This window comes from Diaphorina citri, unplaced genomic scaffold, assembly GCF_000475195.1.
Source record: "Diaphorina citri unplaced genomic scaffold, Diaci psyllid genome assembly version 1.1 scaffold1447, whole genome shotgun sequence".
Taxonomy (NCBI): Eukaryota; Metazoa; Arthropoda; class Insecta; order Hemiptera; family Psyllidae; genus Diaphorina; species Diaphorina citri.
In genome coordinates, this window is record NW_007378873.1 from 52,812 (window position 1) to 72,550 (window position 19,739).

The 19,739-nt window shown below is 38.9% G+C and overlaps 1 protein-coding gene across 1 annotated transcript in view; it reads right to left on the reverse strand.

Annotated features, from left to right (window-relative positions):
- Positions 1-16,688, reverse strand: part of LOC103515943 (kinesin-like protein Klp61F) — a 20,476-nt gene extending 3,788 nt beyond the window's left edge. The window contains exons 1-10 of the mRNA XM_008480888.3: positions 16,684-16,688; positions 15,994-16,141; positions 15,477-15,790; positions 14,645-14,794; positions 13,634-13,870; positions 12,501-12,693; positions 2,863-2,960; positions 2,326-2,410; positions 1,316-1,481; positions 51-299 (exon numbers count right to left, since the gene is read on the reverse strand). Of these exons, the coding sequence (XP_008479110.1) occupies positions 51-299; positions 1,316-1,481; positions 2,326-2,410; positions 2,863-2,960; positions 12,501-12,693; positions 13,634-13,870; positions 14,645-14,794; positions 15,477-15,790; positions 15,994-16,141; positions 16,684-16,688 (1,645 nt within the window). The remainder of the gene's footprint in view (positions 1-50; positions 300-1,315; positions 1,482-2,325; positions 2,411-2,862; positions 2,961-12,500; positions 12,694-13,633; positions 13,871-14,644; positions 14,795-15,476; positions 15,791-15,993; positions 16,142-16,683) is intronic.
- Between the last annotated feature and the right edge of the window lie 3,051 nt (positions 16,689-19,739).

Below are 19,739 nucleotides of genomic sequence, written 5' to 3' on the forward strand. Positions count from 1 at the left end.
CTTCGATCGACTCTGTTTGGACACACCTTAAGAGAAAAGGCACAACTTACCAGCAAACTCGCTCTCCTGGTCACTCGAGTCCTGTTTCTTCGCCTTCACATCTGCCACACATTTCTTCACCTCGCTACAATGATCCTCGGCAAAGTTGAGGAAGAACGCCGCGCTACTTGATATCTTGCTCGCCACTTCTCGTACATTGGTAGCGTTACATTTCTCCAGCTTGCGTACACGCTCCAGAGTACTCTGAACCTTGGCCAGATCGAATGTGGCTTCCTCCACGACGCTTTTCACTTTCAGGGCTGAAAAAATAGTTCAAATTATTATTGTTCCAAGAGGTTTTATCGACCCGAAAACGAATATACGTGGACAGGATAGGAGAAAGCCAGCTGTTCTTAGAAAGATTTTTTTTCAAGGTTAAAAAGTTAGAACTTTTAAGGGTATACACAACACTTGGTAAAACAAATTAAAATCAATCTCTTTTCATTTTCCCGTATTGATTTTTCAAGGTGTTGAACTTGCTAGGTTGTTAGCTATATTTCATTAAAATCGGGACTGAACAGGATACATCGGGAGATTCTAGAGTTATAGTGAAACAAAGAATTTCTTAAAGAGTCCCTATTGGTCTATAAAAATCGGACAAACTGTACGAGTAACCTAACCAGTCTAAGTTTGATCGGTCTTACCTCTCATATTGATTATGAAATCTGAATGCCACGAAAATAAAGTTTACATTTGAAGGAATTTCCGAGTCCGACGTTCGATCATTTGGATTATGTTACAAGTTTATTCTTTGGCCAAAATTAACAAACTCAGATTGAAAATAAATACTTGCTCTGCTAGCTGTATTAGTTTTCTAGGCGCTAGACGAAAGCTAACACTACCTTTTTTTTTTAAAAAAAAAAAAAAAAAAAAAAAAAGGTTTTTTGTTTTTTTGTTTTTTTTTTTTTTTTTTTTTTTTTTTTTTTTTTTTTTTTTTTTTAAGAGGTTTGACAGAGGGAACTTTAACTGCTATGGTCTTATCGTCCCGAAATCGAGGAGAGAAGGAAGACAGGATAGGAGAAAGCCAGCCGTTCCGAGAACGAACATTATCCCATCAGGATAAAATCCGCCCCGGGCGGGAATCGAACCCGCGGCCTAGCGCTTACGAGGCAGACGCACTACCAACCAAGCAAACTAGGCTGGTAACACTACTTTAATCTACCGAACTCAATAATTAAAAATAGAAAGTAAAAGTTAAATACTTACTTCATACAGACTTACCTATTTATTTCCTTTCATGAAAATACGAGTGTACCTATAAAATATACCGCCTTACCTTGTTCACTCAACACTTGTTCTGTTTCTTTATGTTTGTTAATGATAAACTCTTGTTCCTTCTTCTCATATTCTACATCCAGGATTTTCTCCTTAGCATCCTCTAACAGTTTGGATTTCTCCTCTATCTCCTGAGTTGTGCTGATTTTCAGATCCTCTATCACTTTCTGTAATGTTAGAATTTTTTTATTTATCGTATGGACGTTTTATTTTTTCAAAGGATATACATAGAATACAGAACAAAGGAACATTTAACAAAAACAAAAGAAATAATAACACTTCTATCTACTTATAGAGGTAAGGTAAACTCTGTAGCCAGGCAACAGCTCAATGAGTACATTATAAAAATTGCATACTTGTTTGATTTTCCCAGTAATGAGTACATTTACTGATCATATTATAAGGGTGCCAAAAACACTTAGTAGCTTTCACATTGATTAATGTTGACCTGTTGACTCAGTAGGTACCTAAATAGAAGAATTGTGTCTGTTCTCGCCCATCTGATGACGGAACTTTACCTTTTATTATTATTATTATTTTTAACAAAACAGCCCAAGGAGCTATTTTTTTTTTTTTTTTTTTTTTTTTTTTTTTTTTTTTTTTTTTTATTTGATTGATTTGATTTATTATTTTTAACAAAACAGCCCAAGTAGCTATTTTTTTTTTTAAAGCAAAACAGCCGACACACAATACTTTCCGTTTGGGTGCTGAATCGTATATTTTTACAATTAGGCTGATTGAACGCCAGCCTGGTTTGCTTAGAAGGTAGCGTGTCTGCCTTGTAAGCGCTAAGTCGCGGGTTCGATTCCCGTCCGGGGCGAACTTTATCCTAAACAGATAAGGTCCCTTCTCGAAATGGCTGGCTTTCTCCTATCGTCCTTCTCTCTCTCTCTCTCTCCCTCCAATTTTGGGACAATAAGACATCAGTTGTTACAGGTAGTACAGTCAAATGTAAAAAAAAAACTCGAAAATCTCTGAAATGATTTATTGGTTGGTACTTTTCATTCTTACCTCTAAAGTTTCCTTCTGTTCAATCATAGCTTTGATGTTGTTTATCTTGGTACTGAGTTCAGATCTCAAGTATTCCAATTCGTTCCCACGGCACACAGTTTGAGAAGCACTGCTTTAGATGGTTACTATGTATCTAGAGTTCTAGACCCATCTGCTTCAAACCCATTTCTCACTATAGCTCAGGCAGTATAAATAAGTTATTTGTACTTTGCATATTCCTGGAAGCAAGAAGAGAGATTTGCTTGAGCATGCAGCAAGAATATTGCTTAACTATAGTCTGACTCTGAGGATCAGATGTTTTGTAGGAGGCTGATCTTCTGCTGCAGATGGGGAGGAGCTTTTCTTTTCCACGGACGTGACTTCTGCATAGATATTCCTGGAAGCAAGAAGAGAGATTTGCTTGAGCATGCAGCAAGAATATTGCTTAACTATAGTCTGGCTCTGAGGATCAGATGTTTTGTAGGAGGCTGATCTTCTGCTGCAGATGGGGAGGAGCTTTTCTTTTCCACGGACGTGACTTCTGCATACAATTCGTTCACCATTTGATCATAATTCTCAGCTGCCAGGAATACTCCATTCTTTTCTCTCGCTGCCTGCAGATCACGTCTGAGCTTCTCGATCTCTTCCGTGTATTCCTGAGGGGAGAAAATCAAATCGTAAATTATAATTACTTATAATAATAATAGACTCTTGAGTGGATGGTAACCACTAGGTGAGGTTAATGCCGGAGGCGTTCTCTACCACTTAACCCTAAGAGCTCCATTATTATGTGGTCACACTCTCAAATAAATGAGGGTAAAATTCCATGCCTCGGCTGGGATCGAACCCACGCCCTCCTGTTTACCAGGCGAGCGTCTTGACCACTACGACACTTTACAGTATTTTGAAGTCACAGAACATTTGTGATTTATTGAGGGTTGAGCTGTTGAGGGGGGTTTCTTCAGTTATAACATTTGCAAAAGGTGAAGTTTTTCATGGAATTGGTGTGGTTTTCTTACCTGACTCGAACAAACACTTGGATGTTTCTTTCTTTTGATTCTTTAGCAGCCTTTGGTTAACACTTTACCAGAACATTTGTGATGTGTTGAGGGTTGAGCTGTTGAGGGGGGTTTCTTCAGTTATAACATTTGCAAAAGGTGAAGTTTTTTCATGGAATTGGTGTGGTTTTCTTACCTGACTCGAACAAACACTTGGATGTTTCTTTCTTTTGATTCTTTAGCAGCCTTTGGTTTACTGGTAGATTCCATCTTGATCAGCTAGTTTTTAGCACGGTTTGACAATAGTAGAATATTGTAGGATAAACTCAAATTGAATAATTACAGATAAAAGAGAGCTAGCTTTTACAGAAGGCTAGAAATCGAACATTTAAATGAGAACAATTAAAAAAGGATTTCTTTTCTATGGATCACGGCACACAGTTTGAGAAGCACTGCTTTAGATGGCTACTATGTATCTAGAGTTCTAGACCCATCTGCTTCAAACCCATTTCTCACTATAGCTCAGGCAGTATAAATAAGTTATTTGTACTTTGTTCAAAGTAGTTTTATTAAACGCGCTCCTGCTACTGAGCACCCAGGGGCGTGGTTAATTTTTTTCTCATCATATCGTATCCGTCTTGTGTCGTAAGTACAATGTATTATTAGACAAAACAATATACAGAGTAGATAAAGTTAGTAATGTTTGATATAAGTAAGATACCTACAATAGGTATTTATTGCCATAAAATGTAGTATTATATCTAGTCTACTGATACCTAAATATATTACAAGTAGTTACCTATTGCCATGAAATCCAGTAAGTACATCTAGTCTAGACTGTAAGAAGTATGTAAATCAGTATTTTCATCTATATCTAGTCATTTGTGTCATCCTATTGCATTTACATTGAGTTTATTTTAGTTTGTGTTTCTAAAAAATGTTGTATGTACATATTGTACAATGTACATATCCTAACAACATTGATTGTTTTGTATTGTTGGCCCTACAATGTAGCGTATGAGATATCGTAAGGCCAACAATTACCCAACCAAAAATGTTGTTTAGGGCCGCCAGCCTCCGTGCCCGAGTAGGTAACAAGGCTTGTACTCCGGAGGTCGCGGGTTTGATTCCCGGCGAAATCGACTGTTTTTCTCGGATTTCGGGATTGAGGCGGTCTTTTTATCCCTTGTGGACGCCGCGTCTATTTTTGTTTCGGGGTACTCTCAGCTCGTATTTTGGAAAATTTTGCTCAAATTTCAAGGTAAACCTGTACACTCAGCCTCGTGAGAACTATTGAGTAGCTGCTTGTGAGTATAGCCAGACACGTAATACCCACAAAGTTGTGAAGAGACTCTTGCTTCACCACAATCATTTTTTTTTTTATTATTAGTATTTTTACCTTGTGTCTCCTGGTAGTTAAGCCCCCACTTGATTTTTTTTTTTTTTTTAATTTTTTATTACAAATTTTCCTGGTAGTTAAGCCCCCACTTGATTTTTTTTTTTTTTTTAACTATTTAGTACAAATTTCAAATCAAAGTTGACAGAAAGTCAATTCAACGCGTCTTGTGCTTATCTACAATTGTGAGATAGAAATAACTTTGAATTATATATTTACAATTTTTTTTTTTTTCATGTGTTTAATCGATAGTTTACCCACCGAAATAGTCATCTTACGGCCAGATCTACAGCTTCATGTTGATCCTGCATGTTGAGAAAAAGGTCTTTTTTGACCAATATTATAATGTGGATTTTAACACGAGGTTGTAAACCGAGAGAAACGACCAAGAAATGGACCAACATGAAGTTTGTATGTCAACATAAAGTTTGCATGTCAACATGAGACTGCATATCCGGCTGATGGACTATTTAGAAAATTCCATATTTCATGCACATTTCACCAATACATTTAAGATTTTAGGTATACCACGGCTTGTTCACTTGTTTTAGTGTTATAATTATTATAAACATTGAATGTTGATTGGTAATGGAAATGCCTCCGTTGTTGAACATGACTTTTTTTCTTTTAAATGGGCCCTGCCCGTTGATTTGTTAGAAAAAAAACAATGGTGATTTGTGCAGATTTGTTTATGGTTCCTAACTTTACTGTGCTCCAATCAGAAGTGAGAGAAATCCAGAAAGTGTTCGTAGCAACGGAGGTACTTTCCTGGGGACATCCTAGTCCTAATAATTAGACCTGGGCCATAATCAGACTTTAAAGTTTTAAAAAGTTCAATTAACTCTTGGATTAAACAATCTGATTGGTGGATTTCAAAATTTTCAGCCAATCAGATTTGCTTAACCTAAGAGTTGAACTTAAATTGAGTTTAAACTCTGATTGTCGTCCCGGCTATCAGTGAGTTATTATTTTTATATTGTTTTAATTTTGATTTTTGTACGATTGTGATGTTCAAATAGAAATGACATGTTGTAAACACGAAAGACAATGCGTTGGAAATTTTAACATTTCTGTAGATTTTTCCGGGTGTCAATCATAGACGAAAAGTTTGTAGTGGAAAATCATCATGATGGAAAAAAAATTAACTCCTTAGAATAGAATATACGTTATTTATACTGCCCAAATAGGACTGTAAAGTCCCTTTACTCTAGCAGTCTAAACAATTTCTCGTGTGGGTGCTTTCTCCCGCAATGGTTTTCCTCCACTAACTGTTCTTACACGAATGGCACCCGATTTTTTTCCAGCATATACCTACTAGTAACAGCCCTGTCAGCTCCCATGGCGTAGTGGTCACTGCGCTCGCCTTGCACGCGGGAGACCCTATCATATCGTATCCGTCTTGTGTCGTACAATATATTATTAGACAAAACAATATACAGAGTTGATAAAGTTAGTAATGTTTGATATAAGTAAGATACCTACAATAGGTAGTTATTGCCATAAAATGTAGTATTATATCTAGTCTACTGATACCTAAGTATATTACAAGTAGTTACCTATTGCCATGAAATCCAGTAAGTACATCAGATCTAGTCTAGACTGTAAGAAGTATGTAAATCAGTATTTTCATCTATATCTAGTCATTTGTGTCATCCTATTGCATTTACATTGAGTTTATTTTAGTTTGTGTTTCTAAAAAATGTTGTATGTACATATTATACATATCCTAACAACATTGATTGTTTTGTATTGTAGGCCCTACAATATAACGTATGAGATATCGTAAGGCCAACAATTGCCCAACCAAAAATGTTGTTTAGAGTCGCCAGCCACCGTGCCCGAGTAGGTAACGAGGCTTGTACTCCGGAGTTCGCGGGTTCGATTCCCGGCGAAATCGACTGTTTTTCTCGGATTTCGGGATTAAGGCGGTCTTTTTATCCCTTGTGGACGCCGCGTCTATTTTTGTTTCGGGGTACTCTCAGCTCGTATTTTGGAAAATTTTGCTCAAATTTCGAGGTACACCAGTACACTCAGCCTCGTGAGAACTATTGAGTAGCTGCTTGTGAGTATGGCCAGACACGTAATACCCACAAAGTTGTGAAGAGACTCTTGCTTCACCACAAATAATCAATTTTTTTTTTTTACCTTGTGTCTCCTGGTAGTTAAGCCGCCCCCCCCCCCTTGATTCCGAGAATGAACATTATCCCATCAGGATAAAATCCGCCCCGGGCGGGAATTGAACCCGCGGCCTAGCGCTTACAAGGCAGACGCACTACCAACTAAGCTAACTAGGCTGGCAGTTCGCCTCTTATGGTTTAAGATAAGGTATAATATGGTATCTATAAGGCCATTATCATAGTATTGTTCTCCTAACCGAAACGCATTTATGCATTACGCATACTAATCGCAGAGCTTCGTTTGCTCAAATTGCACAAGGCTTCCTCAGGTACATTTTCACATGTACCAGAAATTCTGAATTTAGTTCGCAATTCGTATGGCATTAGGTCAATAAGTTTTATAAGTTCTACAATTCACTGGACCACTAGTTGAGGAAATCATGCCTTAACTGAGATTCGAATCCCTGATCTCCTAATTACTTGACGAGCTTTTGACCATTGAACTAGCAAACCAGGTGTTTTTTACCTACATGGAAAAAATTCCAAAATTTTGAGGCATCTTCAAATTAAATTGATCCCAAGGGCAAGGAAAACCTAGACCCTTGACAAATGGAGTGTGCCTGAAGGCATGTGATGTATTCCAATCCACTCGACCCCCCAATCGCATCGGGTGAAAATCGCCTCTCAACCAATGAGGTAAAAAAAAGAGGAAAAAAAATGCAACTTGCAACCCTCAGATCCTTCATAACAAAAAGACCACCTCAGTTTTACTCAAAGCTCCCAAATCGAACTTCCTTGGGGAAAACAAGCAGAACAAACAATGCCACCTCCTTAGCATTATGTAATTTGAGTATAAATTACTATGTTTAATGTTTTTTAAGGTTCCTACCCATCTATTAGAAGGTAATTATGTAATATGCTCAGCCAGAGGAAGTTGGGTCGTGCGTCAAACCGCCAGGAGAAGGACTGTTCGGGAGATGGCAACTTAATAGTTGGCCTCAATTTCCCCCGGGGTTGGGGGTTTTTACGAGGTCTCGTACCTAGGTAGGTCAATGACCTGAGTGGGATCGCGAAAACATTCTTTTTCTTCTTCGCCTTTTCCCGTGTACGGACGGGGTCGGCGCTTTTCGTCAGCCTCTCAATCAGCCCTAACTAGGGTGATTGCTTCGGGCTAACATTTGGTTTTGGCTACAAATTTTACGAGTGGATGCCCTTCGCACTCAACCTTTGCTATTGCTTTAGCAAGGGAAATTCAGGCTGGTATACTCGCTGTTTATAGTCCCCCAGGCAGACCAAGCTGGTCCACTCTCTGTTTTACGTCCCCCAACCAGACAACTCCCGTTTTGCCGTCACTTAAGACCTTAGAATTTATAAAGTGACGTCAAATGAGTCAAATCCATACAGTGAAGTCAAAAGAGATCTCTAGTCATCTTCCATGGCGTAGTGGTCACTGCGCTCGCCTTGCACGCGGGAGACCCGGGTTCGATTCCCGGCGGGGGCAAGAAATTTTGTATCATGCAAATGATTGATTCCGTGACTGGCTGTTTCGGGGCCCACTCAGCCACGTGAGGAAAATGAGTAGCTATGACATATAAATGCGCATAGCGACCGGTGCCAGCAATGTAGGTAAACATTGGATTTTAGGATTATTGAGGTATTGGGAAAATCCTACAATGCTGCAGTGAGCACCAAAGTTGCGATATAATAACACAAAGAAACTGCATTTATCACCTACAATGCTGCAGTGAGCACCAAAGTTGTGACATAATAACACAAAGAAACTGCATTTATTTATTAGTAACAGCCGTGAGATGTGAACAACATAGACGGTGTTATAGAATTACCTGGGTTTCTGACCCCAGTTCTCTTGTTTCCAGTAGATATTATCTCCTATGAGTATACATACTTCGTATACATATGGTATATTCGTATACACACCTGCCTCGGTGGTGTAGTGGTCAAGGCGCTCGCCTGGTAAACAGGAGGGCGTGGGTTCAATCCCAGTCGAGGTATGGAATTTTATGACGATCGACGCCGGGTCGACTATGTGTGGACACAGCTTTACGGTGTCTGAGGGTCTGAGAGTACCTGACGTTGTTTGTTTTCTTTTTCAATAAAGTCATATTACGAGTAAGTATGTATAACATGACCTTTGCAACTCTTACCCATTTTTCAGACCAAGGTACAAACATGCCGAGGACGAACAGTGCAAACAGAGAGCCTGCGAATACTCCTGATAGAGATATGGTGATCTGTAATAGACGAGATAGGGGAAACACAAATTTACTGGCAAGTAGACAAATACAGGTTGTCAATCACAAGCCCACAAAATACTTTTCCATAGGAGAGTGAGAGACTTCTTCTTCGCCTTCTCCCATGACTGTTCAGACGGGGTCGGCATTTTTCGTCAACCTTAGCCAGGATGATTGCTTTGGACTGACATTTGGTTTTGGCTACAAAAAATTTACGAGTGATTGCCCACTCAACCTTTGCTATTTTTTAGCAAGGGAAATCAGGCTGGTATTCTTCCTGATCTAAGTCCCCCAGCCAGACTAGTTATTTCACGTGTGCGCCAAGTGTGTCACGTGTCTTTGGGTCAGAAAGTAGGTACGTTAAGAAAGTGAGAGACCCTGGACTATATTTGTTTTTATACAGGGTGTATTCAAGCAATATACTCACCGGAGCCAAGTTGCCCATATAGGGTACGAGATACACGACCATGTAGGAGACTACTCCGTAGAATAGTGAGAGACCCTGTACAATATAGCCTTTTCTGGACTCGGATATTTTCCTCTTGATAATGGCGTCCTCCAGTTCTGCAAATGTGATGGCGGCTAGAGAGTTGATGCCGGCGGACACCGTGCTGTAGAGAGAAAATAGATGACAGATATTAGCAGGGTTTATACGCGACCTTGGAAAAGTCATGAAATCTGAAAATCGACCAAAAAGTCATGGAAAATCGTGAAAAATTAAAACCTGAAAAAGCCATGGAATTTTCCACCAAGTCAAAAATTAAAAATGATCAAATTAAATATCAAGATTTTCCGAAAATCGGCCTGCGGCGCATTCCCCCTCATATTCTTTGACGTTCTGCATTTTGCATATTTTATTTAAATGAAGGGGTAATCTTACTGATTTTTAAGTACCTCCGCCCCCTAATTTTCTGGAAAAGTCATGGAATTTCATTCCGGGAAAAGCGTATAAACCCTGTATTAAGCTGAATTTCTATTTACAAGTAGTTAGCCAAAGTGGACCGAATTAATCTTGACAAGGCACAGTAATACACGGTGACGTTAAAGCCTCTATCAAACTCAAAATCACATTACCTCAATCCCGCACTGAAGCAATATCAAACGTTACCTCAATCCCGCACTGAAGCAATATCAAACATTACCTCAATCCCGCACGAGTAAGTAAATTTTGAGCCAAATTCCTTGTTTATTTCTATCATTTTCTTCCAGACATTATTCTTTGGACAGTAGTTTCACTAGGTAGGTAGTAATAGTGCTTATTTATACTGCTTGCATAGGACCGAAAAGTCACTTTACTCCAGCAGTAGGCTACCACTATAATTGTGGTCAAATTCTCAAATTATATTGAGGATAAAATTCCATACCTTGGCTGGGATTGAACCCACGCCCTCCTGTTTACCAGGCGAGCTGTAGGCTCTGTTCTATTGAATGAATGGACTAATGAAAATTACTGATTTTGGGCAGCTGTTATGTAAACAAAAGTACCTACCCTACCCTATGTAAGTAGGCAAATCAGGTTTATTCTGTCTGAAGCTTTAGCTAATTAAATAATTAGGTAAAAAACAACCATTTGTAAGATAACAATAATTTTTCTTTTCCCTTAAATAGGATATTTGAAGATACTAGAAAGACTTGAATATGATTTAAGTACTTACTGATGTATGACTTTAGTACCTGAATTCAGAATTGATTTTCATAGAAACCTACCGTAGCTTGGTAATATCATCAGTGGGTGACAGAAGATCAATGAGTTCTTCATTATAGATTTCCAAGAATGACACTCGCACAGTAAACTCGGCATCTCCTAGAAGTCGAAGTTCATCAAACAAGTGGTTCATGGCTCTCGGTACAATACCAGAGAGTGGATCATCTTGCCATGAAATGGAAGGGTCGTTTGATTTTTCTCCTTCCATGGTGAATGTTTTCCCGGTACCCGTTTGTCCATAGGCAAACACAGTGCAGTTGTAGCCGGACAGGACTTCGTCAATAAGTGGATTGACCACATACTTGTACACATCAACCTGAAGAGTAGGGAATAAAGAAGGTTTATAATCTCAAGTTAGAGACTTTGTAAAACAACTCAGTTATTATTAGTAGGTATGATTATTTCTCACTTTTTAAGAAGGGGAAAAACAGTGGTATTTCTAAGTACATTACATTTTTCCAACACTGTACTTCTTCCTAACCTTTTCATATTATTTCTGCAGAATAATTACTCACCTGTTTAGATTCCTGACTAAACACTCGGTCAAATCCAAAGGTTTTGGAAATCTTATCATTGACTCTTTCTTTTATTGTGATTTCCCGACTGCTGGAACAGTCAACAATGGAGCAACTTTTGGCAGCTCTTTCTACGGAGTTCAGTGGCCTGTGAAGAGAAAAATAGAGTAATGTAGAATGTCACTTGACAGTGATTACAAAAGATGTGGCTCATATTCCTGATTGAGAAATTCTTCGAGTTAAAGCAGAGAGCTTTTTGACAACTTTTGTGGGTATCACATCATTACACTAAGTGTCTGCTTTACTATTAATTGTCATCTACTTATATCGTCATTTTACACTGGTAATGCCACCAATCGATGAAAGGAGCTCCTCAGTTGTCCTCACGAGGCTAAGTGCACCCCGAACTCTAAGCACAGAGCCGAAAAAACTTCGACACCGCCCGGAATCGAACCCGGAACCACCGGCGTGCAAGCCTAGTGTGATACCCACTCGGCCACGGAGGCTACAAAAATAATAGTAAAAAATTGTCGTTTTTGAGTTGAATTGTTTTTTTTTTCTTTTAAATTTTGCCGAAAAATCGGAAAACTGTTCGCGGGTTATAGCAGAACAAACACGTAAATGAAAAGCAATATCAACAAGCTAAAACTCAACCTTCAATCCATTCGGTCAATGATCATATGATCAACAAAAGGTCACTTACTCTGAGCAAGGCTTTCTTAGACATCTTCTGGTTGATCTCAGGTCGGTTGGTAATGTTCTTGGCGCGATGAGCATAATCCAGAGTGGACAAGGTCTCCTCCATGTTGATGGAGGCTACAAAAATAACAGTAAATAGAAAGTAAAAATTGTCGTTTTTGAGTTGAATTGTTTTTTTTTTTCCTTTTAAATTTTGCCGAAAAATCGGAAAACTGTTCGCGGGTTATAGCAGAACGAACACGTAAATTAAAAGCAATATCAACAAGCTAAAACTCAACCTTCAATCCATTCTCTCTTTTTTTTTCAACTATCTTCTTAGGCTGATGATTCCCCTTAGTCGACACAACCTCAATACATTATGTATTGAGGTTTAGACAAGGGGTAACGTCTCCTTATTTCTATAATAATGTGTTCCTGATTTGTCATGTACCTATGTATATTATATGAAATAAAGAGATGTATATGTTAAAAAAAAATCGGTCAGTGATCATATGATCAACAAAAGGTCACTTACTCTGAGCAAGGCTTTCTTGGACATCTTCTGGTTGATCTCAGGTCGGTTGGTAATGTTCTTGGCGCGATGAGCATAATCCAGAGTGGACAAGGTCTCCTCCATGTTAAGTTGTGCAGGGGAGACGGTCGCTATGATAGAGGTCTTGGTTCGACCCCCGAGTGAATCCTGTAGGAGACGAGTCAGCTTGGACTCTCTGGGGAAAAATTGAGATGGGTCATTGAAGTAAAATAAACTTGAGGTCTATTATTCTCATACCGAAGTTATAAAGGTGTGCCCAAACATAGTCGATCGGAAAATCTATGTTGTCAAGGCAATGTGGACGTGTCGGTCGACCATGTGTGGACAGGACACACCTTAAGGATTTAAGTTTAACTTTAGCATCGCCGATCGACGAGGAAAATCTATGTTGTCAAGGCAATGTGGACGTGTCGGTCGACCATGTGTGGACAGGACACACCTTAAGGATTTAAGTTTAACTTTAGGTTTTTAATAGTAATGCGCATACCCACACTGTATTGTATCTTTAAACAATATTTTACTAGTCATGTTTAATGGGTTCATCCTGAATCACAGTAAATCATTGGGAGGCATTTTTTTCAAAGCCGATGGAACCCTTTGAAACACTGCTCACTAGGCTGGTATTGGTCAACTTTCCAAATGGTTTGAAACCCCCCCCCCCCAAATGTGTGTTTCACATGCCTTTCATCAGATGGGCGAGAAGAGACACAATACTTCATGGGCGAGAAGAGACACAATACTTCATGGGCGAGAAGAGACACAATACTTCATGGGCGAGAAGAGACACAATACTTCATGGGCGAGAAGAGACAATACTTCATGGGCGAGAAGAGACACAATACTTCATGGGCAAGAAGAGACACAATACTTCATGGGCGAGAAGAGACACAATACTTCATGGGCGAGAAGAGACACAATACTTCATGGGCGAGAAGAGACACAATACCTACTTCATGGGCGAGAAGAGACAAAATACTTCATGGGCGAGAAGAGACACAATACTTCATGGGCGAGAAGAGACACAATACTTCATGGGCGAGAAGAGACACAATACTTCATGGGCGAGAAGAGAGACAATACTTCCCAATGAGGTGCTAGGTCAACATTTGTCTTACCTGTACGGGATATGTGGTGTCTTCTCAACAAGCGCCGTTATACATCTGCCCAGTGTCAAGAGGGACTGATTGATATTGCCGGCCTCTCGGGCTCTCTTATCTTGTGCTCCAGATCTCCCAATGTTCTCACTGCCAGCCAGATCTACCAGGTTTAGCTTGCCGGTCCTCAGTAACTCCTCACCGTCCAATGAGTTATCCTTGATGTGAATTGTAATCGTGAATATCGTATGGGATCGACTGGAATAGAGTTCAATGTTTCATTACTTATAGTTTTGCAATACATTCAGCATTGGTAATTTACTGCCATAGGTACTGTGTCAATAGGCAACCCAAATTTAAATAGTTAAAAAAAAAAGAGACGACGAAGACTTTATTAATAAACCGTTTGTGCATAAAAAAAAGAAACATCTCCATAAAACAACATCACATTAGGGAACCCCTCTGCTCCATCTTCCAAATTTAAATAGTTGAACAGTTCATCAATAAATGAAATTATTGTTCTTCTTGCAGACTACAAGAGATTAGTTGGAACGAAAGTCAGAAGAATATGGAAAGACACCTACATCTCTAGATTTTGGAAGTATGATTTTTTTTTATTTCTCAAAATGAGAGGCACACCTTACTCTAAAAGAGTGGAAAAAAGTGTTAAGCATTAATGTTACACTACAATAAATTTATTTCTCAAAATGAGAGGCACACCTTACTCTAAAAGAGTGGAAAAAAGTGTTAAGCATTAATGTTACACTACAATAAATTTTCAATTTGACTTGGACTAGAACCACCAACCTTCAGATCCAGAGTTCACTGGGGCTAATGACAATCGAAGTCGGCCCCTTTTAAAATAAATTTATTTTCAGAGTTCACTGTGCTAACCACCACACCACCGAGGTTGGTCCAATGCCTATGATAAAATTAATCAGAATCCAATAATAGACATTTCTCCTTATATATTTTCCATTTTTTCTTTAAAACCCAAATAAGAAGATACACAGACTTGTTATTTGAACTCACCTGGAGTGTGCATTCATAAGGGTGGCTGCTGTTTGTCGTTTCTGAGAACCCTTCTCCAGGATTTTATACACCTCGTCCTTATTATGAACTGCTTTCTCTTCCAATCCTTGGATGATGACTGAACCCTTCCTGGCACTGTCTTCAAATAATCTGAAATATTTCAATAAACATACATGACAGTCAGTGGCGTAGCGTGGTCTAAAGTCAAGTGTAAGGCGTGTAGGGCACTAATTTCCATCACCATGCACATTACTACATAAGTTATGCAGATGCTTCTTCATAAATATTTAAAGTCAATATTTAAGGGTATTTGAGTAAATTTAGAGTGTATGGCCGCCATACACGCCCTACATGGACGCTACGCCACTGATGACAGTAAATTTTAGGCCAAATTCCTTGTTTATTTCTTTCATTTTCTTCCAGACATTATTTTTTAGACAGTAGTTTCACTAGGTAGGTAGTAATAGTGCTTATTTATACTGCTCACATAGGACTGAAAAGTCCCTTTACTCCAGCAGTAGGCTACCACTATAATTGTGGTCAAATTATATTGAGGATAAAATGCCATACCTTGGCTGGGATTGAGCCCACGCCTTCCTGTTTACCAGGCAAGCGCCTTGACCACTACACCACCGAGGCAGGTTTATACTGTCTGTCTGAAGCTTTAGCTAATTAAAAACAACCATTTGTAAGGCAACAATAATTTTTCTTTTCCCTTAAATAGGATAGGTACTTGAAGATACTAGAAAGATTTGAATATGATTTACTTACTGATGTAAGTGATGTATGACTTTAGTACCTGAATTCAGAATTGATTTTCATAGAAACCTACCGAAGCTTGGTAATATCATCAGTAGGTGACAGAAGATCAATGAGTTCTTCATTATAGATTTCCAAGAATGAAACTCGCACAGTAAACTCGGCATCTCCTAGAAGTCGAAGTTCATCAAACAAGTGGTTCATGGCTCTCGGTACAATACCAGAGAGTGGATCATCTTGCCATGAAATGGAAGGGTCGTTTGATTTTTCTCCTTCCATGGTGAATGTTTTCCCGGTACCCGTTTGTCCATAGGCAAACACAGTGCAGTTGTAGCCGGACAGGACTTCGTCAATAAGTGGATTGACCACATACTTGTACACATCAACCTGAAGAGTAGGGAATAAAGAAGGTTTATAATCTCAAGTTAGAGACTTTGTAAAACAACTCAGTTATTATTAGTAGGTATGATTATTTCTCACTTTTTAAGAAGGGGAAAAACAGTGGTATTTCCAAGTACCTACATTACATTTTTCCAACACTGTACTTCTTCCTAACCTTTTCATATTATTTCTGCAGAATAATTACTCACCTGTTTAGATTCCTGACTAAACACTCGGTCAAATCCAAAGGTTTTGGAAATCTTATCATTGACTCTTTCTTTTATTGTGATTTCCCGACTGCTGGAACAGTCAACAATGGAGCAACTTTTGGCAGCTCTTTCTACGGAGTTCAGTGGCCTGTGAAGAGAAAAATAGAGTAACGTAGAATGTCACTTGACAGTGATTACAAAAGATGTGGCTCATATTCCTGGAAGCAAGAAGAGAGATTTGCTTGAGCATGCAGCAAGAATATTGCTTAACTATAGTCTGGCTCTGAGGATCAGATGTTTTGTAGGAGGCTGATCTTCTGCTGCAGATGGGGAGGAGCTTTTCTTTTCCACGGACGTGACTTCTGCATAGCTATAGCAGTTAAGCTGGGGGTAATTCTGTATCGAACCTGCGCCTGCCTTGTGAGCGCTAGCGCTAGGTCGCTGGTTCGTAAGGCTGATTTGTGAGGAATACCTAACCCCGCTGACCCCATCTGAACATGGGAAATTTCGAATAAAAAGAAGAAGAAGAAGAAGAAGAAAAAGAAGAAGAAGAAGAAGAAAAAGAATTGTGTCTTTTTTGTATGTTAAATGTTCTCGGGCCGAATCTCAGATTTAGAAATCTTTGTGTTGGACTTTTAGACAGTTCTTCCGTTCTAGCTCAGAATCTCTTTCATAGTAGGAAAGTAGGACCTCATGGACCTGGGACTTGGTGATATCAGATCATGCTGTTTGTTTCGAAAATGAGAAGTTCTATATGAGTTCTACCATATTATTTTCAACCAGGCAGCTATTAGGTGGGTCTTACACGGTGAAACATTGTGATTTATCATCAGTACCTAATAGCTGACGTGCGAGTAATATTGTTTGGCAAGGGGATCAAAGAAGAGAGAGAGAGAGAGAGAGAGAGAGAGAGAGAGAGAGAGAGAACAAGGCCAGGTTGCACATAATTATGTCAGGTTGCAATTAATAAAATTATGTCAATAAAGAAGGTCTAATAAAATGTACACTGAGAAAAAATAGTGATAGGGAAGAGAAGTTTATGAAACTTACGGTTAAGAATCAAATCTCCTCGGTTAAGAATCCACAATATGCTAGCAAAGGTGTATTTTAGTGATGGGCCGAGTGAATGATTTTACTCGAGTGGACTCGAGTTTGACTTCACTCGAGTGCACTCGATTATTATTTTGTTCCACTCGAGTGGAAAAAAAACTATTCATTGGGTTCTCTGACCCGAAGTTACTCGCGCACTCGCCACATATTATTGCAACATACAGTTTCTATTCGAGTACTAATCTATTCGTCAGAAAAACTATTCGTTTGAGCGAGTTGAATGATTCACTACCCCCCTCTCCCCTCTTGCCTCTTACTAGCTGATGATGATGATGCAAGAAAGAGAACTGAAGAGGGGGAGGGGTATAGTGGTATACCCGTATGCCGAGAGTTTCCGAACGAAAACCCGAATATCAGCGACTCGCTCGCCTACTCGACTCTCGAGTGAGAACTCGGCACGGTGTAATTTCCAGGAATAAATATTCAACTCGATTAATTTCCACTCGAGTTGGAAAATAATCGAGTTGAAAAATCTCACTCGAGTCCCATCACTAAGTTGGATTATTGGTGAAACTTTTCTAGGGCCATATTTAGGGGGGGGGCTGAAGGGGCCCGGGCAAATTTTTGAAAATTTTGGTCCCTACAATCTTCAAAAATCCATTAAAAATATTCATAAAAAAAAAAAAAAAAAAATCGAAAATTCAAAAATACCTTAATATTGCTCAAAATCCCCAGGCTTCGTTGAGAACCTCCCTAAAAGTCAGTGTTTGAACTCTAGATAAATAAAAAAATTATTTTATTCTTTTTATTTGGTTTTTCTATTCACTTTATTTGTGCCATAAAAAAATGCACAAAGGAACTTACGACTAAAAGAGGATTAACAATTAGATGAAATTCACAATGAAAATGAAATGAATTGATTTGTATCTCACACAAGTGTTGACACGGCAATTCAAGTTTCAAGATTTCCAATTACAAGAATAATAAATTAATATAAAATTAAAATTTGCCAAATTCCATCAAACTTTGACAAACCGATCAGGAGTTGTGCAGAGTGATCGAAAATCTGATAGGGGACTTTCTTGTACCACACTCTACTGGTCTATTGCCTATCACAATTGTGTGCCCCGGTTCTGAAAGGGTTTTAATCCCGTCTTGAATACTTACTATGGTTGTGTAGAAGATACACACTAGGAACATAACCGATACTACCATCATTGTGTTTAGACCCGTCACTGAAATCAACAACAAGGATAATCATAATCATATTATGAACAAAATCCATCCTGGATTCCTAATTATCGACTCACATCTTGAATGCAGACGATAAAATATCCCCGAACATCCTCAATCCAAAAAAACCAGTTTTCATAGCGAATAGCGTCCTAGTGAGCCAAAAGACCCAAAAACACAACCGCGACTCAAAGTGATGACTTTGACGAGAAATGAATAGCTCACCCCTAAATGGAAATTAGCTAAAAATTGAAATCTTACATCGTTCAATGGCTCAAATTTAAATATGAAAATGATTTGGGTTCTCATCTCACCTTGATGTAAAGCCATGGCGGGCGCATACAAAACTAACGCCAAGTACAAAACCTGGAACAAAATACGAAAAGTATAGAAAAGAATATTTGGCTAATTTTGCCAAGTACAAGACCTGGAACAAAATACAAAAAGTATAGAAAAGAATATTTGGCCAATTTTGCGACATGTGGGTACTCAATACTCATACGCATTGTAATGCCTATTGTAATATGAGTAATGTCCGAATCTCACTCTCAGACCGTCACGTCGTGTGTGGCCGGGAAATCTCAAGACTCAGGTCTGACAGACCGTCTCAAGCTTTTCCTACCACACACGTTCAGACTGTGTGCCAGATCGCGGTCTGTGAGACCTAGGTCTGTCACACGGTCTGACGGCGGTTTATTTTGTGAGGGTATGAGGGTGGAATCCACACAGTCTGGGATTATGACGCGAGTTGAGGAAATTCCAACTATAAAATCAGTGGGTTTAGTCGTAAAATTGAAGAAAATTATTTTTTGTCTGAATTCCCAGATTAGTTTAAAGTTTAAACGACCAATTTTTAAATGACTATTTTTAGAGTGATAGTGATGTTAGTGTCCAATGTCCATTGTCCATAGATCACTAGATGACACGTTTGGTCACGGTTGGTCTAGTGGTAACGCGCTTGCTTGCCATGCAGAAGGTCCCGGATTCGAAACCCACCATCGACAAAAATTTGTACTCGTTTTTCGATTGCAAATATTTCAACGGGTCACTTTCTGGTGTTCTCGTGTTGACCCAGCACCTAAATGGGAAGTATTGTGTCTCTTCTCGCCCATCTGATGAGAGGCATACTACGGACTACGGGGTGAGCATGCTACGACACAGGCCACCTGAGTCTAATGTAGCAGTTGTTTCATTGCTACGAAATAAAAACGGCGGTGGAACACTCATTTTTTTTTTTTTTTTAGTGTACATACCACATTTGTAACTGACTTTGTACCATGTACCTATACAATAAAAATAAATCTAATCCAATTGTACCTATTTGAAATAAGAACTGTGTATACACCGCGTTCTGGGACATGAGAACAACAGGCAGGGAGCTCTCAGACTCGGGTAGGAGCTATTTCTAGACGAGGGCCAGATACACTAATAATAATAATAATAATAATAATAATAATAATAAT